Source organism: Anolis carolinensis, chromosome 6 (genome assembly GCF_035594765.1).
Source record: "Anolis carolinensis isolate JA03-04 chromosome 6, rAnoCar3.1.pri, whole genome shotgun sequence".
Classification (NCBI taxonomy): domain Eukaryota; kingdom Metazoa; phylum Chordata; class Lepidosauria; order Squamata; family Dactyloidae; genus Anolis; species Anolis carolinensis.
The window spans coordinates 47,409,340-47,436,711 of record NC_085846.1 but is presented as its reverse complement, the minus strand read 5'-3'; the positions used below and the strand labels follow the sequence as shown (position 1 = coordinate 47,436,711).

At 38.3% G+C, this 27,372-nt stretch overlaps 1 protein-coding gene across 4 annotated transcripts in view; it reads left to right on the top strand.

The window, feature by feature from the left end:
- The window catches only part of plekhg4b (pleckstrin homology and RhoGEF domain containing G4B), an 83,780-nt gene that overhangs the window by 44,150 nt on the left and 12,258 nt on the right, over positions 1-27,372 (top strand). For all 4 annotated transcript variants that reach the window (XM_062957905.1, XM_008112999.3, XM_008113000.3 and 1 more), the window contains exons 8-17: positions 3,247-3,363; positions 4,399-4,497; positions 7,552-7,694; positions 8,489-8,627; positions 9,534-9,656; positions 10,996-11,160; positions 13,430-14,307; positions 22,962-23,214; positions 23,682-23,771; positions 23,877-24,101. In XM_062957905.1, the coding sequence (XP_062813975.1) occupies positions 3,247-3,363; positions 4,399-4,497; positions 7,552-7,694; positions 8,489-8,627; positions 9,534-9,656; positions 10,996-11,160; positions 13,430-14,307; positions 22,962-23,214; positions 23,682-23,771; positions 23,877-24,101 (2,232 nt within the window). The remainder of the gene's footprint in view (positions 1-3,246; positions 3,364-4,398; positions 4,498-7,551; positions 7,695-8,488; positions 8,628-9,533; positions 9,657-10,995; positions 11,161-13,429; positions 14,308-22,961; positions 23,215-23,681; positions 23,772-23,876; positions 24,102-27,372) is intronic.

Genomic DNA, 27,372 nt, shown 5'->3' with positions numbered 1-27,372 from the left:
ATTTGATAACACAAATTATCATTTGCTTCTTGGTTGTCTGGGTTCCATAACTATTATCCCAGAGTGACCTGTGCTGCATTCTGGAAACCAAAAAATATACAGAACTCCCCAAGGATGTTTCTGACTGCAGGCAGAAGTCCAATAAATCAAACTTTATTACGGTCCAAAATCCCAATTTGTTCACTGGTAAAAAAAAAATGCACAATAGAGTCATACACTGATAAAGCCACTTAAATGCAGGACAAGTGCAATGCAAAATGCATATAAAGAATTCAAAAGGAAGACTGAAACAGAGCTTGTTGCGTCTCTTTCTGCCTTAAGGTGGCAAAGCAAGGAAAATAACCCACAGCCTACATGTGAAACTGCAATTTCACTTTTCCCTTTCTGGTCCCCAAACTTCCCTGTCACTCTTCTAAAACCTATGGCTTCTCTCAATATTCTATGGGATTTTGGCCCCAAAATTATATTAAGAAATACCTGAACCAATCACAAATGACACAGTTTACTTTACCCTCCCCCCAAACAATATCCAAAGTTTGAAAAGCCTTTAATAACAAAAAATAGCTACAAACTGGTCAAAAATGGGAACTACACATTACGAGGGTTGAATGAAAAGTAATGCCTCCACCTTCGTAACTCCTCAACAGATGGCAGTACTGGTATGCGGCAGGTACTGGCTTGTTCAGTAGACTCTCCTCTACAGTTCCATTTGGCGGGAAGCCTTAGCATTGAACGGTTATATTGTTAAAGTGCGAAGTATGGAACCCTGTGCAGACGGTTGGTCAATGCGACTTAAGCAACATGCAGTCATTGAATTCTTGACAGCAGAAGACGTCATCCCAAAGGAGATTCATCAGAGAATGCAAGCTGTTTACGGTGATTGTGTTGATGTGAGTACTGTGCGTTGATGGGCAAGTAAGTTTAAAGATGTTGAGGTGGGAACATCTGACTTGCATGACAAACAAAGAGTTGGACGTCCTGTGACAGCAACCACCGAGTTTCACAGGCAAAAAGTTGACAGATTGATTCAGGACGATCGTCATATTACTCAGAGAGAAATTTCAAGCATAATCGGCATTTCACAAGAACGTGTGGGTCACATTATTGCTTTGCTTGGCTATCGGAAGATCTGTGCACGATGGGTACTGTGAGACGCTGGTTGCGGAAACAGAGTGTCGACTTCTTCTGTGACGGCTTCAGAAAACTTTTTCATCGTTGGCAGAAATGTATCCAATTGTCGGGTGATTATGTGGAAAAGTGAATAAGTGATAGTTAAAGAGCACATTCTAAGGATTATTTCTGCATTTGATTTATTAAAATACTCCATCCAAACCCAAGTAATGAAAGTGGAGGCATTACTTTTCATTCAACCATCGTATATGATGTTTCCAGTGCAGTGCTGGTGTGATGATGAAATCCACAGGATGTAAGGGAGCACAAATTTAACGCTGCTTCATACAGCTGATTTTCTTTAAGAACTACAATTCCTTTAAAGAGAACGTAGTCAAGTCGTCTTGCTTTCTTACTTGTCACACTCACTCAATTGCCACTTCCCTTGAGTTCCTGGGACCAAATGAAGGGTGCAGCTATACTGTAGAATTAATACAGTTTGACTAACTGCCGTGACTCACTATTGTAGAATCATGGAGTTTGTAGTTTGTTGAAACACCAGCACTATTTGGCAGAGAATACAGATTCCATGATTCACATTCAATTCTGTTCCTGATCCTTTGCCTTTGAATCTACCCATGTTCAGATCTCCAGGATTGTTAAACCTGTTGAGACTTATCTTCTCCCAGCAGACATTATAGAATCAGAACATGTGAATTGATAAGGTTCAGAAAGCCCTCTCTTCATCTAATGAAGAAGTCCAATTTGTGACAGCCTATTCTGATAAGGAGGTATTGGACACCCTTTCTTTTCCATGTGTATTGGCACTTTGATGTTTTCCTCACAAATCCAGATCTAGGAGAAGAAATTGATTGAGACCTCCTCCTTAGCCTCAAGCTCAATCCTACTCCAGTTGGCTGTAGCATTAGTCTTCTCAATAATCAGCTTCTACTGCCTTCATCTTCTGGAGAGGCTAGATCTGCTGTCACAAAACTGGGGTCAAGCCACACATAAAGATCTGGAGACACTTCCTCTGACAACTTGGCTTATCTTCCCTTGACCCCTATCAGTGACTTTCCACTATCCGTCATGGAAGCTGCTAAAAAAACCCTTACAATGATTGAGAGAGGCAAGGAACAACAGATTAAGATACAACAGATAGATACTTTCGAAAACCACAGAACTCCCATTAAAATACATAACCGATCTGGACAGACCTTCTGAATGTGGTTAGTATTTAGTGATGTTTTAAACTCAGACCATGTATCCATCTGTTGAATCTCTTCTAAAAAATTGGAAATGTATGGAAGGCGTTCCTTTGGTTCATTGAATGACTCCTTTTCTTGGGATGCAACAAATATTGGAATGCCTGAATCCACTTGGCTCACAAGAGTCTCAATAAATCCTCGCTCATAGTACATTTGGCAGCAGTTGAGGCAAATTCTCAGTCTCCATTCTCTTCCTCATGGTTTGCTTTCTAATCTCATTCTTCCAAGGTCTCCGCCTGTGCCAACATGGAGTGAGCTTTAGACAAACTTTCATTTCTATTGTTTGCTTAAGTCAGTAGCCATCCTTCTCTGTGTAAATAAACTAGTCAGTCACCCATGAGACCATGAAAAATAAGAACAGGTTGCTTACTTGTAACTGTGGTTCTTTGAGTGGCCATGTTTGAACTCATACAACCATCCCTCCCTGCTTTGAACTTACGGATAATTTCTTGAAGAACCAGAGTTACAGGTAAGCAACCTATTCTTTTCCATAAGCCACATGATAAAGGTGCTTTCAACCAACATTGAGTCTGCCTCATCATCTAGAGTTCTGCAGAAAACCATACAGCCACTTTGGCTCTAGGCTACATAAGAGAGCTGTCAGAAGCAATTATGTTGACAGTCTATTTCATTTGACCTTTGCAAATTGAGAGCAGGGCCTTGTAACTCTAGCTACAAGAGATTGTATCTCTAGCCATGAGAAACCTCTCCAGAGCATTCAGCTCATGAAGTGAGACTATTGTCCTGAGATAAGAAAATACTAAGAAATCATGCAAACTGTTTAGTACTTGGATTTTTATTGTTTGAAACTATTGTCTTAAAATCTGATGCCTGCAAATAACATTGATCTGTTAATTTTGTTTCACAGTGTGAAGTTCTCACATCACTGAAGGCATTGCATAGGTTCATTGACTGCACCCAACTGACAGCAGAGTTTGATGGAACTTTTCCTTATAATCATAATGACTGGATATGTTTCCGAAAGGTGAATTACGGTTTGGAACTTCTTGAATTATTTTTGAGTATTTAAAACAATTTTATTTCCTTGGCTAACTTGTTGTTAATCATGAAAGATAGGAACTAATATTATTTACTAGAGGCAGTGTAATCTGAGTGAAATTTCTTGAGTCAATTCAGAAATCATGGTGGATTGTGATGAATTAATCTTGATGAGGTACTAGTAACACAGTACTAGCATTAATGAGTGACAATTATTGCTATTCTTCCATCTCCAGATACGACTGCACTGTGAAGTTAGAAAATGAAGGCTAAATGCTCTAAATCTTAAACATGTTGTTCTGGTAGTATGTTTCAAAGCACAAGCATTCTAAACTGATTGGTACAAGCCACAACAGGATATCATGTTATGGAGGCTTTATTTATGTTGAGGACTATATTTCCTCTGGTGAAATGTGTTATATTTATATATGTTATATTATTATATTAACATAATATAATATTATATTATATTATATTATATTTCATTAGGGGCTGCATGCCAGGATGGCTTGGACTCCCCGTCTTTCCATTAGAAAAGATGGGTTGAGCTGGCTCAGAAGACTTTCCCCATGTGATGAGGCAGAAGGGAAGCCGTGACGGTGTGGGGGCAACATCACTATCCACAGCAATACACAATCATTCTGGCAGCATGTGTGAAGAAGTAGCTAATTAGAATGCTCAAAAAATGCAAGTCATGAGCATCCATAATGGGACTATGAGAGTAGGAGAAGAGGGGAGACCTGAAGAAAATCACACAGTATGTCTACTGTTAGATTATCAGAGCGCATGAACAAGATGATGGAGGCAACATAAACTTGGAGTACTATTGTACTATATTGCTAAAGTAGTTTGAAAAAGGAATAGACAATGAAACATCTGACATATAATTTCTGTTTCTTAGTAAAATAGTTGACTGCAGTTCATGCACTTGAAAGCATTGTAATAAGCGCAGCTGCGTTAACTATCAAAAACAGTTTTTTCCTTTTAATATATTAATCAATTGTTATGCTTATATTTGCAGAAACTTGAACCATTTATTACGAACTGCAAAGAGGCTATTGTTTTTTTACAGCAGTCTGCATGTTCTCTCAATAGTTCTCTGATACCAACTACTGCACAAGTAAGTATTGGTCTTGTTTGGTGGATTTTGAACCTGCTGGTAACATCCTCTCTGACAACATAAAATTTGCAATGCAGTATATCCTTCAGTCCATCTGTTGTGCCCAGTTGTCAACCACTGCCGAGTTCTACTCTGGCCTCTGCATAAGTGATCTTCTTGCATCCCTCACCTGGGCTATGTAAAGCTTCTTCTCTTTTATCTATGTATAGTACCTGTTATTTGCCAATCAAATATAACTCATGCCCTGCAGAGCTTTTTATCTTTCCCCACTCCTTCTCTCATTCATTGAAACTCATAGAAAATTGATATCACAGAAGGCAACATGAGTCTCTTCCTTTGGAAGTTGCCATTTTGAAGTTCCCTCTTCCCCAGATGGCAATTTTGGGGAATCCTATGACACTTCAATGTGGTAAAGGATTTGGTTTCAACTATACTTTTTGCTACTACTTATTGTATTTTTTCTTGTGGAATATAGACAAATGGTTTATACCCAAACACTTTTATGCCCCAAATTTTGTTTTTCTTCATCCTGTGATAGCATTTCATTTTATAAACGTGTGTGCTTGCAAATTCATCCTGACATTTTTGAGCATCCAGTTATATAGCATCATACGATCACGGAGATGGAAGGAACCTTCTCACCCAGTCGTTTGCCAGTATAGGAATCCACAGCTAAAGCACTCCTGAGATATCACCATTCACCTTCTGTTTAAAGAGAGTCAGTCACCCTCTGAGGTGGTTTCTTTCACTGTTAAATATTTACCTCTTACCATCAGGATGTTTTTACTAATACTTAGATGAGTCCTTCTTCCTTGTAACTTGAGTCAAGGGCCTAGAATTTGTCAGTAATAAAATGAATTGTTCAACCCAAGTACTATTATAATATATATTAATCTACAATAATGTGAAATGGAATATAATAAAAGAGGGGAATTTACTGAGGAAAGTGAACTTCTCTCCCCAGCCACCCAAAAAGCTCTTAACACTTTTCTATCTTAGTATGGCAGGTATCCCACACTAATGTGGAGGAGGGGATACCTGCCTTTTAGGCAAACATAGAGTAATTTCTGTAAGAGGGTACTCTTTTGCCTTCTGTCACCCCAGTTCTGGAGCATTTTGCACATTTCTCTGGTGTTCAGTTCTTTGAGCACCTAAATATCTTTTACATCTTTTCCCTCAGTATGTTCACTTCTTGGCATGCAAGATGAGTGCCTTCCATTTAGACATATTATTAGTTATAACCATCTGGCCCTTGTATTTCACTAACATTTTGCACTACAAAACATGCATGACTCTGTATGTTAAAATTCCTCTTTGAATGTCACTAAATATTTGTTTCTTCTGGTGTTAAAAACACCAGTTAACTTCTGCCTGTCGAATGCCCAGAATGAAGGTTTGCACTTTCATATTTCTTTTGGTTTTCGTTCTATGGTAAGTCTGTTACAATAATGCCATTCTGGATCATACTGATATTCACCTTTGAACTTGCATTTTTGACAGTTATATTTATCCTGTCCCCTTTCATTCTGGATGAAGAGTACAGCATATATCATATGTATTTGTAGCCATGCATTATTTTTATTCAAGAAACCTTGTCTAGTTCTTTCTGATTGAATACTTTCATCTTGTAGAAATATCTTTCATATCTATGTTTGTAGATCTGTGAAGGCCTATTCATACTGTCATTAACTGTTGTATGGTATGAGCCCTACAATGATTAGAAAAGACAGTGCTACACATTTAAACACATTCTCATGAATAACTAACAGTATAAAATCGGGAATACCATATATACTCGAGTATAAGCTGACCCGAATATAAGCCGAGGCACCTAATTTTACCACAAAAAACTGGGATAACTTATTGACTCGAGCATAAGCCAAGGGTGGAAAATGCAGCAGCTACTGGTAAATTTCAAAATAAAAATAGATACCAATAAAATTTCATTAATCGAGGCATCAGTAGGTTAAATGTTTTTGAATATTTACCGTATTTCAAAAACAATAAACTAGCTCTATAAGTGGAAAAGTAAGGGCAACAAAAACAATATGGTATCAACAATAACATAATAATAGTAATAATAATAATAGTAGTAATAATAATAATAATAATAATAATAATAATAATAATAATAATAATAAAAACTTCATTTGGATCAGCCTATGTCCCTATGGGGACTCAGGCCAGCTGCCAACATAGTAACAGGCAAACATTCAATGCTTATATAAACAATGCAGAGCTAGATATAGATCTATATTTATAGATATTAATTTCACATATGCATTTCCCCCTGAAACGTTTGCAAATCCTCTCTCTCTGTCTCTCTGCATTTCCCCTACAATATTTGCAAGCCCCATATATATATATATATTCATATCTATATTGACATGTCTATATGTATATTTGTGTGTTCATTTCCCTCCTGTATTATTTGCAAATCCTATATATAGATAGGTAAGAATATATTCATATCTATCCAGACATCTCTCTTTATATAGATAATTATAGCTATATATGATTTGCAGAGACTTGCAAACATATATAAAAATAATGTATAAGTATGGCAACAGATATAGAGGTACATGGATCTATATGTATATAGGATTCACAAAGACCTGCAAACATATGAGGGGAAAATTCATATATAAAATTAATGTAGATAGATAGATAGACAGACAGATAGAGATATATAGGTACATAAGGGTTGCAAAAGCTTGCAAGGGGCTAATGCCTATCTGAAGGAGAGTTTAACAAATATTTCAGGGGGAAATGCTTTCATAAGATTAATGAATATATTTTTTTCTTCTTCCTGACTTGCAAAGGCGTCGTTCCCTTTTCAAAACATTCCCTTGATTAAGAGCGAGGGAGGCTTTGCAAAAGAAAACACACTGATAAGGGAGGGTAAGAGAGAAATATATCATATATTGCAAGCAATAGCCTGCAGGCTTCGTTGCTGGCCTTGACCCCATTGTAAGCCGAGGGAGGCTTTTTCAGCTTAAAAAAAGGGCTGGAAAACACTTACCTTTGAGTGTTTATGGTATTTATTTTATGCAGGAGGTGAAGGATTTAATGGACAAACACCAAACAATGATGAAACTTGTTCTGGAAGACGAACTGTTGGTGACTGTAAGACTTGAAGGTGGAACAATGCTTGTAAGGCTTAGGAAGGAGGAGTTCTGCAATACGGAAGATTATCGGTAGGTTTCTTCATTGTCTTGTGAATTACAGTTTGCTAATGCCAAGTATATTTTTAACAAAATTAGTTTACTGGTTCTCAAATAATAAAGTTATTGACTGATGGAAATTGTGAGGATTTTACATGTTGTTGTTAGTATTTCAAAACAACTCCATGTTGACTAAGAGCTGAGGTGTATACCTTCTGGCCTCAGGCCACATATACCCATCAGTTGTGAGTTGTGCGGTCTCCATCCATTGTTATAAGAAGCTATGTTAGTGTCATACAAGAGGTTCCTGTCTATTGCTGACATCATACACTTGATAAGCAGTCCACATAGAGTTTATTAAAGTAGTTCAACCAGTGTTTCTAGTTTTGAACCACAAAAGCCAGACTATCCCAGTACAGGAATGACTGCAGCTTATGTATCACCTGAAGCTGGAAAAGTCACTGAAGTCACCAGTGTTGCACTGATGATACTTTGTCTGAAATTGCTTGATGCTCAAATGTTAAACACCAAAGTGGACAAACTGTTACTCTCCAGACCTCATTAGCACAATTGCCAATGGCCTGAGAACTCAGTGTCTTAATGCCACTCCCTGGAATCTGCCCTATTGTCAGACCAGAACCACTGAAATACCTCTCAACCCACTGAGCCAGTGCAGAAAGATACTATGGTTAATATCAAAAGCTGGTGAAAGATAGCAAAAGAGCAGCATAGTGCCCAGTGGAGTTGTGATTATTCTGTCATGAAGTTGCTTAGTTTGTATTTGAGAAATATTGTTTTAATGAATGCTTGCTTTCTCCCCTCAATAGAAATGCCATGGAGGTGATTACAAAGCTATATAATCAAGTAGATGAGGAGGTTCATAGGCTGGTTTTGTTGTCTAATAAACGCTTTCAACAATTAGAAAATCTCTTGGCAATGAGAAACTTTGAAGAAGGCTTTGATGAGGTCAGTTCTACTAATGCATGCCTATATGTTACTCCTACAGAGTTTTTACACTTTGAAAAACAAGATGCTACACAATCCCTTGTTTAACGGGCATCACCTTAAACAAAATATGACTGCAATCATTCTGGATTTTCTAGTGGTAATATTTAGTTTAAAAGGTGCTACATTCTTAAATTAGCACATAGTCTGGTCCTTAGAATCCCCTTTCTGCCATGAAAACCCATTGGATGGCCTTGGGCAATTCACATTCTCTTAGCATCGAAGAAAGACAATGGCAAATTTCCTTTTAAGAAATCTTGGCAAGAAAACCCCATGAGAGTTTCACCTTATGGGTCTCCATAAGCCAGAAATGATGAGTTGAAAAAAAAATTACGGGGTGAAGAAAAGTGACCACAACTAAGCAGCTATAATAGCATTTTGTTGTCAATAGTTAAGAAGTAAAAGATTGTGAGCGGATTAAACTGCTGAGCTGCTGAACTTGCTGTCTGAAAGGTCAGCAGTTCAAATTCGGTGAGCGGGGTTAGTTCCCGCAGTTAGCCCCAGCTTCTGCCAACCTAGCAGTTCGACAACATGCAAATGTGAGTAGATCAGTAGGTACCCCTCTAGCAGGAATGTAGCAGCACTCCATGCAGTCATGCTGGCCACATGACCTTGGAGGCGTCTACAGACAATGCCAGCTCTTCGGCTTAGAAATGGAGATGAGCACCAACCCCCAGAGACGGACACGATTATACTTCATGTCATGGGAAAACCTTTACCTTTACCCTAAAAGATTGTCAATACTTAGGAAGTAAAGAGTTGTTCTTTACAAACAATTCTGATGACATTATAGAAAAAGTACTCGTTTTTGTTCATTTCAACAAATTGGCCATTACTTCTCAATGTAAAGACTTGCATTGTTTACAGATAAAAGCCTGGTTTGAAAATGAGAAAGAAAAATATCATGAGCCTTTGAATCAAGAACAACTTTCATGTGAATATGTGAAAAGGAAGCAGGAGGAATTCCTGGTGTTCAATGAAAAAGTTGTAGTAAGTTAGAAACTCTGTTTGCTTTTTGAAATTTTATTAACATGTGGGGTGAAAATATGCTACATATCACCTGCCATGCACTGTGTTTGACTCCAAAATCTTGCGTCTGAAATGGCCTAACCCTTCACCAATGGTAGCTTTTCCATCTAGTTTTGAAGAAATTCTTTTAGCTACTTTTAGTAGCTTTAGGTGGAATAAAAATGGTAGAAAGTAGTATTATAATGCAAACAAAAGCACACAGAACATTTGAAACAGAAGAATACCTATTATATGGAGCACACAGGATGGGAAAGTAAATCTGTCAATGCTCTTGGTAATCTCTGTTGTAATGGCATAGGAAATGCACTTTTGCTGTGAAAGATAAAACAGTTTTTATGTTTTGTAATATATGTGGTGATAGAACTTCAATGCTGATTGTCACTGGATAGTTAGTTTTATTCAAATTTAATAGGAATAATTTAATTGATTACATATTTCATAAATAGGTGACATCTGTAAAATGAGGGCATGTCAGACTTGTGGTTGTGGGCATGTGCTGAAATACAAAGAAATGTTATTACCTCTGCTCACTCCCACAGAAATAGTTTGTGGCAGGAGGAGGGCTAAGAAAATTACATTTAGGAGGTAAATTGTGCTAGGAAAATTCATTGACAATTATTATTATTGGTCCTTTTTAAGGTAGAAAGAAAATAGATTATCTCTGATCTGGAAAAAAAACACAAATTAGCTATCGAATTAAGTAGGAATTCAATCCGTGGTTAGCACAAAATAAATAAATGGATAAACAGCGGTGCATTTTGGACTGCTGTTTATCACTGCTGACTTCTGTTCTGTTTGGCCATGGAACTGAAAATGTACCATAAGCAAAACGTTTCTGTATTTTGTGTCACTGAGGATATTCTACAAAACTTAGGAGCCAAAGTTCAGAGGAACTAATACTACTGAAGGAACAATGAGTTCATACAACCCAAGGTGCTTGTATGAAGTCTACAGTACAAATGTTATAACATCTCTCAGATTCACCACCCTGATATAAAGAACAAGGCGCCATTTTGTAGCAAGCAGACTTCTCAGAATCCATATTTCATGTGCTGCAAAGCAGAGTCAGACCATTTTCAAAAGCTGAAAACAGCTTCTGTTTGTCAACTATCAAGCATAGTCTCCCAATTCTTCTTTTTAAAAAAAGTAATAAGGAAAATTGATGATAAAGAAAGGCAATATAGTACTTCTCTCTCTCTCTCTCTCTCTCTCTCTCTCTCTCTCTCTCTCTCTCTCTCTCTATATATATATATATATATATATATATATATATATATATATATATATAACTGTGTTACAGCAATATTCCCAGAAAGGATTACAATTAATAAGAGAGAATTCTTTGCTAAAATCTGATGAAGAATGCCAAGCTTTTGATAAGTATCTAAATAACATCACTATTCAAACACAGAAGAAGAAAGATGAGCTGGAGAAAATAACGCAGCTCTATGAATTTTATGAAAAGGTAAGACATGTTTTTCTTCTCTCTTCTGATTTGTTTCAGATTATATTAATTTACAGCACTTTAGTATGTTCAGCAAGTTGTTTGCATCATCATTATCCTTCTGCTCTGAAACCAAAAACTTCATAGATGTTATTACTTCAAAATATCTTTTTACTGGACCTCCCCATATTTTGGGGTTGATAGTCCACCTGTGTTGGGAACTATCTAATGCAAGGATGGGTACAATAGATCCTATGGGTCATAGTCTGTCATTAAGGCTATTTCTTAGATCTCCAAGCACTTAAAAAATTGTGTTACTAAAAAGTGACCCCATACCCTCTGGCAATTTCACCATGGAGGGTGAGGTGGGGAGGTAGGCTGTTTTTAGTACAGGTGAGATGTCTTTAAAACCATTTTGAGGTTTTTTTTTAAAGAATGAAAAATAGTGGGTGTGAGGGTTGTAGTCCTCTGTGGTCCCAAAAGGCTACAATATCACCCTTTCCCTCTTTAGGGAATAATTTGTTGGTCAGTTGAGAGGTGTTAGGGAAGGAGACAAGCTTCTGCAGATTGGCTTCTTGGGAGCTAAGCACTCCCAGCTTCAAAAGTCATGTCTCCTGGCTGAGAAACCAGCCAAAAGGAAACAAAGTGAGTCCAGCTTCATTCTTCCCAAGATGATCGATTCCTGACCAGCAATAACATAGGAGATGGGGCAGAATGCAATTCTCTTCCTACTTACGTTATTTCTTTCCCCCCAAGATAAATCCTTATGTGCTGGGGAGGCCAAAGACGCACTCAAGATGCTACCCAAGCCCCAGGGTATTGTTGAAGTATAAACACATAACATTTATATGTTAGAATATACCAATGTATTGAAACATGGGAAATTAGTGCCAAATCAAACTGTTGGCTCATCTAGCTCAGTATTGTAAACACTAAGGATGTCATGTAAGATTTATTTTCCCTAGCACTACCTAGAAATGCCAGGGATTGAACTGGGATATTCTGCATGAAAATATCTATGAAAAAATAGCTACAGCTTATAGATTTCCTTCTTGCCCTGGAGAAGTATAACTATTCTCTAGGTAAGATGGGGATTTACTGTTTAGACATTCAAAAAATATGAATGGGAAGACGAGAGAAGACATGGGAAGACAAAGAGACTTGATCTTGCTACCTCACCACTGATCATCCCATGTTGAGAAATAACAAAGACTGCAACTACATTTTATTGTTGTGCAGTCATGGCCTCTTATGATACAGAAGGTTGAAACTGGGAGGTATACAGTTACCACCTTTTAGACATGTCAAGTTAACATGGAGAAGTTGAAGATGAAGGGCCGGGGACCAAAAGGCAACTGCCTGCTTTCCTTCCTTGCATTCTCCTTCTGAATGCCTGAAGCTTGCTTAGGTGAAGTTTGCAACTGGAACAGGAACCAATAGTTGCCCATGAGTGGACTATGTAGACCTGTTTCTCCTGTATCTTTGGAAACAAGAATAACTTCAAATATATTTTAGCACTAAGTAAGACAAGCCCAGGACTATACTGAAATAAGATAAAAACAATTCTGGTTTCTCTCTTTATTCACAACGTATAAGCCTTAGCCTACTAATAAGAGGAGGAGCCCACTGTCTTCTAAAGTTGGTCAATTCTAGGCACATACACTTCAATAGTATATTTTTATTGTAGAGCCTTGAGATGGTTTCCTTTCCACAAGGAAGTGGGGTGACTGGAGTTATCTAGGAGAGTCAGAGGCTCCAGGAGATTGGGTTTGAGTCCTCTCACTACTCTGGTGACCTTGGGCAAGTCACAAACTGTCAGCTTAAAGGAGTGAAATGGCAGACTCCTATGAATAAACACTGCAAATAACACCTTATAATAACATTGCCATAAATCAAAGTGCGCTTGAAAGCATGTAACAACAAAAGCAAAGAGTTCCCCAACAGAGGTTATGTACCCTCACAAAACTACAATTATTGTGATTCTCTGGGTAGAACCATGAAGGTTCAAATTTGTAATACTTTTAATTTACTGCTATTTAGAAGTCATGTTACAGATTCATTTTTGCTTTTTTGGCCTTCTGCACACAACGATGACCTACTTTTCTTTTGGAATTCTGTTCATGATACTTTCTGAGATATTCAGATGTTCTATCTGTTCTAAGCATTTTGTAAAAATTGGGATAAAATTTGTCACCAGTCATTGGCTGATGCATGTGCCCCTGCCAAGTAATAGATATTAAGGTCTCTGTATATTTTACTGTTCAGTTTTTTTGTTTTACTTAACATCCAGGCTGACAAGTGGATGGTTCGTTGCAATGAGTACCTTAATCAGCTTTCAGCAGAAGCAAAATATTCTCAAGCAACAATTCAGTCTTTGCAAGGTTACCATCAAGAAGCTAAAGAAATATCTGCTGAAAACTTTCAGAAAATCAGTGAGGTTTTAATTGCTCTTGGTAAGAAAGAGTTTGAATTAAATCAATTGAATACTTTATTTCTCAACTGTCAGCAAACGAAACACCAGTTAGAAAAAGAGCTTTCAAAAGTGATACAAGGAGGAGCCAGCCTTACTGTCCAGGATACTGGGCAAATGAGCAACCATACTCTGAGCAGCAAATCTGTTCAATACAGCCATTCTAGCCTTTCTTCTAGAAGTGATGATGACTTTTGGAAGAGAACACAACCTAGCACATTTCAGCATGGCAGCCTGCCAGCGAGTACATCATCTTTGTTAAGTTTGGAAGAGACTCAAAACACAGGTCTTTGTTTTCCAGTGAAACCTGCTGTACCACAAACACACACTCCACCGTTGGGTAGGTTTCAGAGGACTACGCACATTTCAGAGGACCTGGACAACATTTCAACCTGCTATTCAGAGCCAACCCAGACATCCATGACTCGCCACAGAAAACATCCACTGAAGAAGATTATGAAGAAAACACAAAGCTTTGAGTTAACCCGGCATGAGAATAAGCACTACGAACTGCATCATCCTGGATACACTGGAGTTTATATCAGAGGACTAGAAATTGCTAGTAATGCTGCTGTAGAGAAGAGAAATACACAGCGGTCAAATATTAAAAGCCCCTTGACTAGTAAAAAGCATAGTTTAGTACTACCGTCAGGAATCTACCACACAGAAGATCAAGAAGAAAAGAAAAGAGGGGGAAGGTGAGAAAGATGATAATCATCAAAATTATTTTGGTAAACAGACAATAGTCTGAAAAGTGCTGAAATGTTATTAGATAATTTAGTCAATTAACCATCTTGCTTTTAATCACCTAGACTGGTTAGAAACTAATATTGTGGTATTTCCGTTCAGATCAACTTTTGGGTTTCTTGAGGAAAAGTAACATTTACCCTTGGATGAAAGGAGACAAAAGGCTTATTGTGTGTAATACTGACCACTGTACTGGCCAGCACAGCAGAGCAATCTTGAACAATTAAGTTCAAAATTATGATGTTATTTTGTTGTTGTGAGATTTATATGCATTAGTTGTAGTTCCCTACAAATGTTGGATCAGTTAGCAGCACAAAACAAGCATTTAAGGTGAGACTGAGGCTTTATTTCACAGGTTACAGTATATTTAGGTTTTAAAAAAAACCTGGGCTCCATCCAGATTAATTGGTTTACCATGGGTTAAAGTTCATTAGCCTGTGTGCATTGTGTGGATGCACCACACTATATTGGATTAAATGGCAATGCAAATTCAGCCTGAGTTTGTGACATGTGAACAATGAGATTCTTCCTATTTTATATACTGGTCAGGGAATTTATTTTTTACCAGATGGTGATGGTAGTGACAGAGGTGCTCATAGTTGTAGTTATAAACATTAGATTATATTAAACTTTGAAATGTAGATTGGTTGTTAATCTCATAGAATCATAGAGAGTTGGAAAAGACCATGAGCTGGTGTTGTATCTATTAGTAATTTGTTTGAAACTCGAAAGAATTGAGTAGTAGTCACTATGTTATGGATGTCAGTGGTTTAGCTTCACAAGCACAAAAGGGGAAAGCTTTTGTTGATACTTGCATTAAAATGTTGAAAAGATTCAGAGATAAACTTAATTCAGTACAGAATTAATACGGTAATATGTACCAGTAACATTTGAAATACTTATGTTTCATGAATTAATCTGTTTACATCTGTCCAGCTTGAGAGTAATCACTGCATTTTGTGAACCACTTTGCGTGAATATTTAACTTTCATTTGTTCTCATTCTACTTAAATATGTTTTCATTAGACCAAGTATTATATGCAAGACATAAAGTTTCCCACTTTCTCCATGCTATACATAATTGTCATAGCCCTCCTTATTTGTCTTTTTCCACCTTTGCTAAACAGTTCCAAATATTGTAAGTATTCCTATAAATGAGTTACAGTTGGGTGTCCCTTTCTCTGTTTTTATGCTTTACAATGCAGATGCACTGATTGAAATTGAATGCAAAATTTCAAAGTATGATCACACCACATATTTTTTGTAGAAAACCTTTGCGACATGGCTGCATCTTTCCTAATAATCTCCTACATGGAAATTGAATTGTTGAGTGTGCTGCAGCAGCTGCACACTAACATTTCCATGTAAATTCCATGAGATATTGCCATCAGTATTCCTTTCCTGTTCAGTCACTTCCAGCTCCTCAGACCCCATCAGCAAATAAGAATTATGAAGCTGGGATCTGCACTTACTCACATGTGTTTGTGAAGTGGATATCTATCCTCCAGTTTTGCGACAATCTGCTGTAGATTGCTTGATGTATTTTTTTATTTTAACAAGCTTAAATTGTCATCATCCACAACTCTAGTTACTTCACTGTACACACTGACTCCATATAGTTTATGACCAAATCTTATCTATTTATTTACTCTATTTATACCCCACCTTTCCCTCTGTGGGAAGTAATAACACTAATCCCATTACATGTTTTTTGTGATATGCCTGTGTTTACATCTCTTTTTGCAAAAATTGAGTATTTATGTCTACTCTTATTTCTTGATTGTTTATGAAACTTTGGTGAGAAGCATGTGAAAATTGTTTTGAAAGTTCATGGCTAGGGGATCACTCCTGCCCACACTCCTGTTGACTTGCTATCTGTATTTAGTGGAACAGGACCTTCAATAAGTAATGCTGTTTCTTATTAATAAAACATTGAACAGGAACCCTAACTCTAAAAATATTTCACAAGGTTCCTCCCCCTTCCCTGCCATTACTTTATGAAAGCTTGAGCTCCTTGAGTATGGACCCTCCTTCTGTGTATGTGCTCCAAGGTGTCAAAAAGAATCGAAGTCCTTCATGGAACTGACATCTGATCTCCTGCCTCCTTCTGCTGTGTCTTAGACATGTGCCTCAGTAAGGAAGCCATTCCATCATCATTTTTCTTCCTTTTTCTTGTCTCTATTTTATCCTGTTTTCTTCTCTTTAGTTTTACGCATTCTCTAATCCTACGATTTCAGAATGCAGTTTGACATCACTTTAACTTCGAAGGCTCACTGCTATGGAATCTTGGATTTATAATTTAAAGAAGGAACATCTCTTCTAAGATTATACTTACACAAGCACACGTGCATCAAGCTAGAAATAAGCAAATATTATGTTTGGTTATGAAATGTCTTTAGTAAATGTTGATGATTTAACATAACAAGTTTGCTTTAACTTGTTGACAAAGTACTAAGGAATGCTTGGGCCTTCTTGAATTGCAGTTCCTCCCTCTGAAAGATATTCACATTCACACATGCATTCAGTATGCCACACAGCAAACAAAATTGTTTGCAGAGGGTTTTAGTATTCAGATGGTGAAAGGGGTAAATAACCTCTCTAAATATGCCATTCTTTGAATCCTTGCCCTCATCTTTCTGACTGCTTTCACTGTTTGCTTTTTTATCCTGCATTCCCTGGTGTGGTTTTCTGAAAGGAATTTCCTATGTACTAGAGAAATGGTATCATTCATGGGAAAGGAGCTGTGTGTTATCTCAGGAATGTTTCCCTGCCAACAATGGAAAGGTCAGGTAATGCAGATGTAACAGGAAACTTTCCTATACTATTTGGAAAGTGTTTCAGTAACAAAATTATTGTATCTTCCTGACTAATTAATCTTGTTGCTCAGCTTCTGTGTTCAATTGGCAGTAAACCCTGTTTAATCAATGCATACTTGCTTTTACCAAAGTGAGATGTAGAGTGAGAAACTAGTCTAGCTGTATCAGAAACTTACAAGAGCTGGATTTAATTGATATTTTTAAATCATAGCAAAGTCCCTTGGCCACACTGCAATAACTGTTTGGGAAGTAACTGGAGAATCAATTTTTAACAATCTTTACCCGTTTAATGTGTTGTTGAAGGCTTTCATGGCCGGAATCACTGGGTTGTTGTGTGTTTTCCGGGCTGTATGGCCATGTTCCAGAAGCACTCTCTCCTGATGTTTCGTCCACATCTATGGCAGGCATCCTCAGAGGTTGTGAGGTATGTTGGAAACTAAGCAAGGGAGGTTTATATATCTGGAAGGTCCAGGGTGGAAGAAAGAACCCTTGTCTGTTGGAAGCCAGTATGAATGTTGTAATTAATCAGCTTAATTAGCATATATGGCCTTGCCAGCTTCAGGGCCTGGCTTCTTCCTTCCTGGGGGAATCCTTTGTTTGGAGGTGTTTGTTGGCCCTGATTGATTGATGTCTGGAGTGTTGTTCTTTATTTACTATTCTGATTTTGGGGGTTTTTAAATACTGGCAGCCAGATTTTGTTCATTTTCATGGTTTCCCCTTTTCTGTTGAAGTTGTCCACATGCTTGTGGATTTCAATGGCTTACTCTTTTACCTGTTTACTCTTCCTGAAATTTTGGATGAGAATCGTGCACAAATAATTTCTGTGTCCATGTTCAGGGATGGAGAGATGTCTGAGATATATACCATGTATTTATATTTATATGTGATTAAGAAACAAAATGTAACTAATTAGAAAAATGTTTCAGCTGAAAATAAAAGTCATAAATACGTTTTTGAGTGATTAACAGCAATTTTTTGGGATCCAGAAAAAAATGTCAGAAGTACAGTTTGATTGTTTTAAAATCATTTTATGTGCATGTAAGTGTAAAATAAAACAGTTTTAAAAAGCAGCTAGCCACTGCTTTTATGTAGAGTCTGGACCCGAAGGAATACTGTGTAACACTGAAGTTGATTGATATGATATTGCTTTCACCAGCAACTTCTTTAGAGAAAGCAAAAAAAAAAAAGGGGGGGGGTCTTATTAATCAGCCACAAAAGGCACACAATTTTCCGTTTCTAAATTCTTTGTTGATAGATGTATTGGTAGTCATTACTGTCAATATGTTTAAACTTAAGTAACAAAGGATATAAAGTAACACCTAACTTCAACTTATGGCCATACTATCATCAACAGCCTTCTCAGGTCTTATTGTGGCTTCCTTGATTGAGTCAATCTATCTGTGATGCAGTCTTGATCTTTTCCCATTACCTTCTACCTAACCAAACATTGTTGTCTTTTCTAGCACTGTGTTTTCTCATGATATGTCCAAAGTATGATAGCCTGAGTTTAGTCATCTTGGATTCCATTGAGAGTTCAGGATTGAGTTGCTCTTGGACCTCTTCGTTTTTGTTATTTTAGTAGTTATGGTATCTGTAGAACACTTCTCCAGCACATTTGAAATTTACTTCCTGCCATCTTTTTTCACTGTCCAGCTTTCACAACTAGGCATTGATACTGGAAATTCAATGGCATGGACAATTCTAACTGTAGTATTCAAATACATATCTTTACATTTTAGGATCTTATCTAGCTCATTTATACCTGTTTTCCAAGTCCCAGTCTTCTCATTTCTTAATTGCAATCTGCTCCTGGTTTTATTTTTTGCAAAGAGAATTGATCTTCTTCATCTTCTGCTTCTGATCATTTAGTTTATTTGATTTCTGTATTCATCATCACGTGATGTCCTTGTATATAGTTGCCTCTTTGGTTACATAAAAAATATTTTGGTGATGAACAGTTTGCCTCTCACAACTAAGTTGCTCTTCTGCTTCATGCCTTGATCCTATTCCAAATTTTTCCACAATTCACGGTGTTGCTCTGTTTCCTATTTGTGTGTTCCAGTTCTCTTATGTCCTATTTTGGAGTGATCTGTTTCCTCTAAAATGTCCTATTTTGAAGTGATCACTTTCCTCCTTTTTCTTCTTCGTCTGTAGTTGGAGCATAAAATTAGATTATTGGTATATTCATGGGTCTTTCCTAAAGTGTTATTGATATTATTTGGTCAGGCATTTCTTAATATCCATTGAATAATTTTGCAAATTTCTCCTTAGTATTAATGCCACCCCATTTCTTCTTAAAATTTTGTTTTCTGGGGGGCAAACCATAGTAGTCTGATTAAAAATGTTTAATTCCTGTTCACATTACCTTGCTCGCCCCAAATATTGTAATGTTCATATATTCCATTTCTTGTTTTAAGATATCTACCTTGGTCTATTCATGCTTCCCACATTCAATATTCCTATGTATTGTACAGCTTGAGACCTTGCTTTCACCTGTGAGCATGTGAGCAGTTGAAAGTCCTTTCAGCTTGATTCCAGTTGCTTCATTAGCTAGAGTCATACATGTAGTTGTCTCTGCTGTATCCTTTCCTGAAAGTGTTCTCTTCTGGACCTATCTGTTGTTTTGTTTTGGATTGTCTCATTATAGTAAAAGTCTTCATGGTAAAAGACAGTGAAAAGGAGTTTACAGCGCCATAACAACAATAATAATATCATCATATTTATTATTTGCCTCTCCCCAAGAATCAAGACAGGGAAAACACAGATTCAAATGGAGATTAAAATGTGCAATATTATCAATTGTTAGCTATGGTGTCTCTGCTAATGTCAAACCCACACCCACCCTTTACTTCTTCCCAATAGCTGTTTGGCTTCTGCCTGATGCGGTGGACCTGCTGTCCCCAGTATACCACTTGCATCACAGGAACATGCAATTCCACTACTGTGGAAATGTAGCACCATTGGTGCCACTCTATATGATGATTTTTACGATATATAAAGCTATACTAGCTGTGCCCGGCCACGCGTTGCTGTGGCGAAGTCTGGTGGTATGGGAAATAAAGTATTGAGGAATTGGTGGTAGTTAAGGTCAAGGGTAAAGGTTTTCCCCAGACATTAAGTCCAGTCGTGTCTTACTCTGGAGGTTGGTGCTCATCTCCATTTCTAAGCCGAAGAGCCGGCGTTGTCCGTAGACTCCTCCAAGGTCATGTGGTATGACTACATGGAGCGGCGTTACCTTCCCGCCGGAGCAGTACCTATTGATGCACTCACATTTGCATGTTTTCGAACTTCTGGGTTAGCAGAAGCTGGGGCTAACAGTGGGGGCTCTCTCCGCTCCCCCAATTCAAACCTGTGGCCTTTCGGTCCAGAAGTTCAGCAGCTCAGCGCTTTAACACGCTGCGCCATCAGGGGATATTATTTCCTAAAGGTTGTGAATATACAATATTTCTGATTGGTTTTTTTTTGTTTGTTGGAGGCAAGTATGAATGCTGCAATTAGGAAAAATGATTAGGATGTAATGGCCTTGCAGCTTTAAAGCCTGGCTGTTTCCTCCCTGAGTGAATTTATGGTTGGGAGGTGTTAGCTGGCCCTGATTGTTTCCTGTCTGGAATTCCCTTGTTTTCAGAGTGGTGTTGTTTGCGATATTTTATGTGCTTCTACTGTCTGTGGCCCTGAGAAAACAGAGGATTTTCCAGACTTTGATGATGGGAATACTTTGTTGGGAGGTGTTAGCTGGCCCTGATTGTTTCCTGTCTGGAATTCCCTTGTTTTCAAAGTGGTGTTGTTTGCGATATTTTATGTGCTTCTACTGTCTGTGGCCCTGAGAAAACAGGATTTGCCAGACTTTGATGATGGGAATACTTTGTTGGGAGGTGTTAGCTGGCCCCGATTGTTTCCTGTGTGGAATTCCCTTGTTTATTTACTGTCCTGGTTTTAGAGATTATATTGTTCTGCATTATTCTATCCCAGTAATTATTTCATATTAAAGAAGAATCTCACTTATCCAACATTCGCTTATACAATGTTCTGGATTATCCAACGCAGTCTGCCTTTTCATAATCAATGTTTTTGTAGTCAGTGTTTTAAATTCATTGTGATATTTTAGTGGTAAATTTGTAAATACAGTACAGTAGAGTCTCACTTATCCAACATAAACGGGCCGGCAGAACGTTGGATAAGCGAATATGTTGGATAATGAGGAATTAAGGATAACCCTATTAAACATCAAATTAAGTTATGATTTTACAAATTAAGCACCAAAACATCATGTTATACAACACATTTGTCAGAAAAAGTAGTTTAGTACACTGTAATGCTATATAGTAATTACTGTATTTATGAACTTTGCACCAAAATATCACGATATCTTGAAATCATTGACTACAAAAATGCGTTGGATAATCCAGAACGTTGGATAAGCGAGTGTTGGATAAGTGAGACTCTACTGTAAATACTACATAGCATTACTGCGCATGGAACTACTTTTTCTGTCAAATTTGTTGTATAATATGATGTTTTGGTGCTTAATTTGTATAACGATTACCTAATTTGATGTTTAATTGGCTTTTCCTGAATCCCTTCTTATTATCCAACATATTCACTTATCCTGCCGGCCTGTTTACGTTGGATAAGTAAGACTCTACTGTATATTTCTAATCTTATATTATCTGCTCAGAACTGGATTATCTGAGGCCCCTTCTGCACAGCTGTATAAAATGCACACTGAAGTGGATTATATGGCAGTGTGGAGTCAAGATAATCCAGTGCAAAGCAGATAATATAAGATTATAAATGGGTTATATAGCTGTGTTGAAGGGCCTTGAGTCTACACTGCCATATAATCCAGTGCAAATTAGATAATCTGTGGAAGAAGTCTAAGTGAGGCCTAAATCTGCCTGTCCCCTAACTGAAACCTGGCTGTCCCTTGGCTGGTTGCTAGGCAACCAAGTGGGCAGAGATTAGCCCTCTAAACTGGCAGCAATTAGATAAAAAAATTATTGCTCTCCCTAATTAGGACTTTATTTTTCTTTTCTTTTTGTTGTATCAACCTTGAGGCATGGATGATGGGTTGTGTTGTCAAATTTTGAGTTTGGGGGCCTGTACTTTTGTTGTTTTGTGAATTGCCGTGATGCCATCACTCTTTTATATATATAGATATGATGTTTTGATATGTTTGGGATGGCAGAAATTCCAGCCATCCAGATGTGTGTGCATCATTTGACTTACAAAACAGATATGTAAAAATCTTGTTAGAAGCATATCCTGGATAGAAATGTATGGATCTTAAAGTTAGCTCTTATCAGTGAAGTGATAGAGTGAACAAACTCCCATGTATGGCTACCATGCAAGTGCTATCTATTTTGATTCCATAATGGTGTTTTGGTCTGATTGACTGATTTACTAATATATGATGGAGCTATATTTGTGTGTATTGCTGTGCCTTCAATTTGAAGGTAATATTATGGGTTAAAGGTAAAATTGTTGTGTGTGGGGGGGGGGGGGAGGTATAGTTAATGCAGTTGGGACAAAAAGCCTGGTGTCTTCCAAATGAATCAGACTATAGCTCCTATAACCCCCAGGCAGTGCAATAATACTTAGGAATTGTGAAAATTATAATCCAGGACATCTAGAAAGATAGCAGAGTGCCTGCTTTATCTATGTCATAAAGATATTTGTATATTTATTTCACTAAAATGTTGATAAATTAGTAATCCTTTTGTTACCAAGTCACTATTAAATTTAAAATCACTGTTGATCTGGCTTTTATGTAGTTCCTCTGTTTCTTTCAGTAATAAACTAAACCATATAATGGACGAAATGATCACAACAGAAAGAGAGTATGTCAGATCCTTAGGATATATCATTGACAGCTATTTTCCTGAATTGGAGAGGAGTGACCTACCTCAGGATTTACGCGGGAAGCGGAACATCATCTTTGGAAATTTAGAAAAACTCTATGACTTCCATTGTCAATATTTCCTGAAAGAATTGGAACATTGTGTAGACTTTCCCCTGCGAGTTAGCCACTGTTTCCTCAGATATGTAAGTCTCATTTTTGAAGAAATGGATTGTTATTGGTGCAGTTACCTCTTAATTGGCCACAAAATTGTATCAATGAAATGTCTCTTTGCTCATGAAGAGTAGAATAATATTGTTTGTGGGATACTGTTTCTGGATATTACACGTTGAAGAGACATTCATCCCCCAAAGGCTGGGAATCAACCTTGGAGGAGGAGGATGTTTATTCTATCCCCATTTCCCATCCCACAGAAAGCTCCTTAGCTTATAACTCCCCAACAGCAATGGGAGATATAAATGATTAGTGTACTGGAGTTATGGCACAATTGGCGCAGATTGTTCTGGATATATAGTGTTTGGTGCTCTGCCCCACCCCTAATATGAAAAACATTTAGACCAGGGGGTCCTAAACTTACTTATTTGGTCTTAATTTTTTTCAGAAAAAATTACTTAACACAAATTAAATGTGATGCCTATATTTTTTATTTCAGGAGGAACAGTTTGGGATGTACGCATTATATAGCAAAAACAAGCCCCAGTCAGACACTTTACTTATAAGCCATGGAAATGCCTTCTTTAAGGTAACTACCATTCAACACTCTGTCTTTAAATGTCTCCATAATTTTGTTGGCCTTTTTCTCTTTTGTTGTTAATCATTATGTGCTGTTCCTTGGACATTCCCACAGAATAAGCAACAGGAATTGGGTGATAAAATGAATTTGGCATCTTACCTGCTGAAACCCATACAGAGAATGAGCAAATACGCACTCCTTTTGAAAGATCTCATCAAGGAATGTTCAGCAGGACAAGAACAAGAGCTTGAAGCTCTCTGTGCAGCTGAAGAAATGGTCAAATTTCAGCTTCGCCATGGGAATGATTTGCTTGCAATGGATGCCATCAGAGGATGTGATGTAAGTGCAGTCACTTCCCAACTTCCCATTGTTCCTTTCAAGTAACATTATGTTTTCAGATACATTTGCGTAGTGCAAGGCTATGAACTAGAACGGGCTCCGCTCATATTTTGCCTACTCATACAGCTAGTTTTCGGCAAGTTATTCTTTTTCAATCTCATATCTGCAGCAACCATATAAATAATGCTTATCTTATGTTTGCTATTAAGAAGAAAACAGCTGCTGAAAACCCCTTTGCTGAATATATGTGTGAGTGAGTGTGGTTCTCCCACTATATCATCACTCATTTCCAGCTCTGCCCAGCCATACTACATGGGTTAGAGAGGGAATGAAAGCTGGCTCATCAAGCCAAGCATTGACTGCAAAAACAATCCGAGATCAAGGTACCTTCTCTCACATTGCATTTTTCTTGTTTGGCAAGCAGAAGCAGCTTCCAGAAGACAAATTACATCAGGACTGTGGCCAAGCTCCTTGATGTTATTTAGGCCATAGAGTACTTAGCGAAGATGATCAAGGTCCTTCACCATCTGAAATTGCCCCAAACTTTGCACTGAACCCTGCTGTTTGAACTCTAACATTCAAAGAGACCGTATAAAATAGGGGTATGAATTGTGTGGCCCTTCAGATGTTGTTGAACCACAACACAAATGTTGTCCAGTGCCAAAATAGACAACGATTTTACGTGAGAGTATATGTGAAGATCCTCGATAACCTGCCTGGAAGATGTGGACAGACCGGACGACCTCAGCCAGGCATGGCGACGGATGGCGATTGCATGTGCAATCATCTTACCCGCCGTGTCCCCAGTATGCTTCGCCATCTGGATTTGGTGGTGGGCCAGCGAATCAGCCTCCTGTTGGAGGGTGGTAAGGACGGAACAATTTTCGTCTGAGAGTTTGGCAAAGAAAGGTTGGGCCTTTTCCCAGATAATTTGCTGGTAGGCACCCATGCAGGCTCCATAAGTAAAAGGGCCCCAGAGTACAGCTTTCGACCCACAGCGTCGAAGCGCTTCCCTTCTCTATCGGCCGGAGTATTCGATTGGCAGCCGGAGGATTGGGAGGCCTTGACGACCAAAGAATTAGGGTCGGGATGGTGCTTTAGCCACTCCAGGGAATCGTCGTCGGTACGGTACCAAGTCTCGATCCTCTTCGAGGTCGGGGGTATAGTAGATGGAGTTTTCCAGGAGGCCTGAATGACATCTAGGAGGTAGGGCAAGAAGGGCAACAGCGTGGCCGGCGGAGCTTGGGCTTGAACCCTTTTGAAAACTGGATCAGACACTGCTTTGTAGGTCTGCTTGATCTCCATACCCAGGGCATCGGCCATTCTGACCATTTGATCAGAGAAAGCACGTATGTTGTCAGTTGGCGAAGGAGGGTCCGCCTCATACGCATCATGAGGGGGAGAAAGGTCCAGGCCGAGAGAGACCACCGAGGCCGAGAGGACAGAGTCTGGGTGACATCTTCCTCCTCAGCACCTTGAGGGGACTGAGGGGGAGAGGAAAGTACAGTCTCGGGGGGAGGCATAGCCTCACGAGAGGAGACGGCCGGAGGCTGAGAGTCCTTGGAGGTCCTCATCCAGGACCTCAGCGTGTCAGTCTCCATTAGTGTGCATTCACAGAGTACACGAAGAAAAAGGACAGGTTGCTTACCTGTAACCATGTTTCTTCGAGTGTACTCTGTGAATTCACACAAACCCGCCCTTCCTTCCCCTCTGGCAAACCTCTCCCTTTCTCGTTGCCTTGGCGGCGCAGGAACTGGAGAGCGGACGCCTGGGGCTGCCTTATATGCCCCTTGGGAAGGGGGGCGTGGTTACCGCCAAAATTTGAACTTCAGCTTGGAAGAGTTTCTGTTGGAACCTGCGCAGGCGCAGTTTCTCCATTAGTGTGAATTCACAGAGTACACTCGAAGAAACATGGTTACAGGTAAGCAACCTGTCCTTCCTCTTCATCTGTGTCTTCTTGAGGTTTGCAGTTAATTACACTATCTTTTAATTTTAATGCACTTAACAAGTGCACATAAAATCTGGTTATGAAAACAGCTACTTTATATTATAACCCAAGTAACAGGGGAACCCATAAAATGCTGCAGAGCACTTCTTTTCTGTATGTCTTTAAGGATGAAAGTGGATATCTTTTGCTCAACATTTAGTTAGAATGTTGCTGCTGATGACAAGGTTTTAAATGGCTTCTTTTTGAAACTGCACAAAATATGGAAAATGGCTCTTTCAGAGAAATCTGCATACAAGCAAAGTTATCAAAGATATTGAAAAATTAGACCTTTTAGCAGACATGTATTCGCTCTGTCCACACAGAATGATATTTTCATGGGCTGTTGATCTTAAGTTATGGAATGACATATTTTGTCCTTTAGTCTTGTTAAATTAATCTGGTAATAGCCACAATTCTTTATTTGTTTTTCTTTGTTCAATATTATTCCAATACTGATCTCAATATTTACAACTGTTTTTGTTAGAACAATCAACTGGGATCCAAATGACAAACTGTCCTATTTTCTTTCTGGGGAGAATCTACATTCAGTCCACTGCATCGCCAAATCTATATATATAAAAGAGTGATGGCATCACGGCAATTCACAAAACAACAAAAGTACAGGCCCCCCAACCTCAAAATTTGACAACACAACCCATCATCCACGCCTCAAGGTTGATACAACAAAAAGAAAAGAAAAATAAAGTCCTAATTAGAGGGAGAGCAATAATTTTTTTTTATCCAATTGCTGCCAGTTTAGAGGGCTAATCTCTGCCCACTTGGTTGCCTAGCAACCAGCCAAGGGACAGCCAGGTTTCAGTTAGGGGACAGGCAGATTTAGGCCTCACTTAGACTTCTTCCACAGATTATCTAATTTGCACTGGATTATATGGCAGTGTAGACTCAAGGCCCTTCAACACAGCTATATAACCCATTTATAATCTTATATTATCTGCTTTGCATTGGATTATCTTGACTCCACACTGCCATATAATCCACTTCAGTGTGCATTTTATACAGCTGTGAAGAAGGGGCCTCAGATAATCCAGTTCTGAGCAGATAATATAAGATTAGAAATATACAGTAGAGTCTTACTTATCCAACGTAAACAGGCCGGCAGGATAAGTGAATATGTTGGATAATAAGAAGGGATTCAGGAAAAGCCAATTAAACATCAAATTAGGTAATCGTTATACAAATTAAGCACCAAAACATCATATTATACAACAAATTTGACAGAAAAAGTAGTTCCATGCGCAGTAATGCTATGTAGTATTTACAGTA